General features: G+C 34.9%; 1 protein-coding gene across 1 annotated transcript in view; it reads left to right on the plus strand.

The window, feature by feature from the left end:
• Positions 1–1,516, plus strand: part of LOC115997922 (SUMO-conjugating enzyme SCE1) — a 4,400-nt gene extending 2,884 nt beyond the window's left edge. Inside the window, exons 3-5 of the mRNA XM_031237343.1 lie at positions 596–748; positions 831–944; positions 1,128–1,516. Of these exons, the coding sequence (XP_031093203.1) occupies positions 596–748; positions 831–944; positions 1,128–1,190 (330 nt within the window). The 3' untranslated portion in view covers positions 1,191–1,516. The remainder of the gene's footprint in view (positions 1–595; positions 749–830; positions 945–1,127) is intronic.
• The last annotated feature ends 527 nt before the right edge of the window (positions 1,517–2,043 follow it).

The following is a 2,043-nucleotide window of genomic DNA, read 5'->3' on the forward strand; positions in this document are numbered from 1 at the left end:
GGGGGGGGGGGGGGGGGAATGAGTCAAGGAAACCAAACCAACACTTAGTCAACTCTAGACACGAGATTTTTAGGGTGAGAAACTATATAATTTAGAGTGAGCATGAGTTATACTCTCATGTCACATAGAGATGTTGGGTATAACAAGCTATACTTGTAATTGGTATTATACATTGTTTATTTTTCTTTTATGTAATATATCTTTAAAATAAGAAAGCATGATTAGCCTCAAGAGCTCCTTGAGTTACCTTGATACTTAACCTATTTGAATTTGAGCTTGGCTTGGGCAATGGACAGTAACTTTTGAGTGTTTGTAGAGTAAAGTTGGAGTAGCTCACAAGTAGCCTGATTTTTTTACCCCATCCCCCAAAAGCAATATGCAGCAAACACATCATTCACTTCTATATTACCTTGAGCTGTAACTAATTACAATCTAACTCCTACTTTCTGGAAATTTTGATTATATTCATCTGCTTAATGTTATTGTAGCTCTCTAGATTTTGTTAGGAATTTTGCACAGAAACTTCTTGGTAGTCAACAGTCTTGAAAATGTTGTTACCTTGGTATAAATGATTGGTAATCTATACCTGTTGCAGACTGATTGGGAAGGTGGTTATTATCCGCTAACAATGCACTTCAGTGAAGACTACCCAAGCAAACCGCCAAAGTGCAAATTTCCCCAGGCGTTTTTCCACCCTAATGTCTATCCTTCTGGAACAGTTTGCCTCTCAATCCTTAATGAAGACAGTGTATGTAGGCTGTGTTTTCTTAATGCTAATTAAATTTCAGTTCTACTTGTTGGATGCACTTATTATTTTTACTTATCCCCAGGGTTGGAGACCAGCCATTACCGTTAAGCAAATTCTAGTTGGTATCCAGGACTTGTTAGATCAGCCGAATCCTGCTGACCCTGCTCAAACTGAAGGATATCATCTCTTTATCCAGGTAAGTCTGCGTCTCTGTAATGAAATGTCTTCCTATCTTATTATTAGCCAGAACTCCGAACTCTAGGTTCATTGTCCAACAATGGTGTCTAGTGAACGCCACATAAAAAGCAGAACATCCGTCCCTTTCTCTATTAGCGGGATTTTGTTTATGACATATCCTCGTGGTCTCGTTTGAATGCAGGACACGGTGGAGTATAAAAGGAGAGTTCGACAGCAGGCTAAGCAATACCCGCCTCTAGTCTAAAAATATATCTGGCTTGAATATGGTTTAGCTAATTGTCCAGTAGTGGTGTAATGGGGACCAAAGTATTCATAGTTTGTTTTGAATTCGCCCAATATATATTCTAGGGTGAAAACCTTTTATAATTATAGGATGCTTAATCTGATTGTATTGTGGTCGTCCATTCTTCTCCTCGTACACAGGAACAACTGTACATTTATTGGAGGGAAAAAAAAACTTGAAGACTTGTGTGTTTGGTTCTGTTTGTGTTTAACAATTAGCAGTGCTAAGAGGATACAATAACTTAAGGATACTTTGGAGTTAAATTTGTCACATGCAATTATGTCCTATGAGGAAAATGTTTCTCATTATTACAAATATCACACAATTTATAGTCATTATCTGATATGATTATTTTTGTGTGGTTAGCTGTTTTTTTTTTAATATTAAAATTTTAAATTTCAATTCACCATAAAATATCACCTCAAGAAATTAGTGGGGTATGAGTGGTAAATGTACGAGTGTATGCTGTGTAGCAAGGCTGATTCTATAATTCAATATTACGTAAGAAAAAAAAATTATTTTTGACCAAAATGTTTAGGATGTGAATGGCATCTTCAATAACTATATATTAAGTGCTCCTAATTAAATAATGTGTAAAGTGAAATTATTCACTCTCGTTAGGTAAGAGATAAGATTTCATGTGCTCTTGTTCATTATTTTATTTTATTTTATATTGTGATAAGAAATATATACTATATAATATATACGGAGTAATATACAATACTAAAATAAGAGTTGGTGACTCACCACCTCAAGGTGATACCCTGCTAGTTAACAAACAAACAAAATAAATATTAACAGAATTAAAATGTTT

The sequence above is a fragment of the Ipomoea triloba genome, chromosome 12, assembly GCF_003576645.1.
Source record: "Ipomoea triloba cultivar NCNSP0323 chromosome 12, ASM357664v1".
Classification (NCBI taxonomy): Eukaryota; Viridiplantae; Streptophyta; class Magnoliopsida; order Solanales; family Convolvulaceae; genus Ipomoea; species Ipomoea triloba.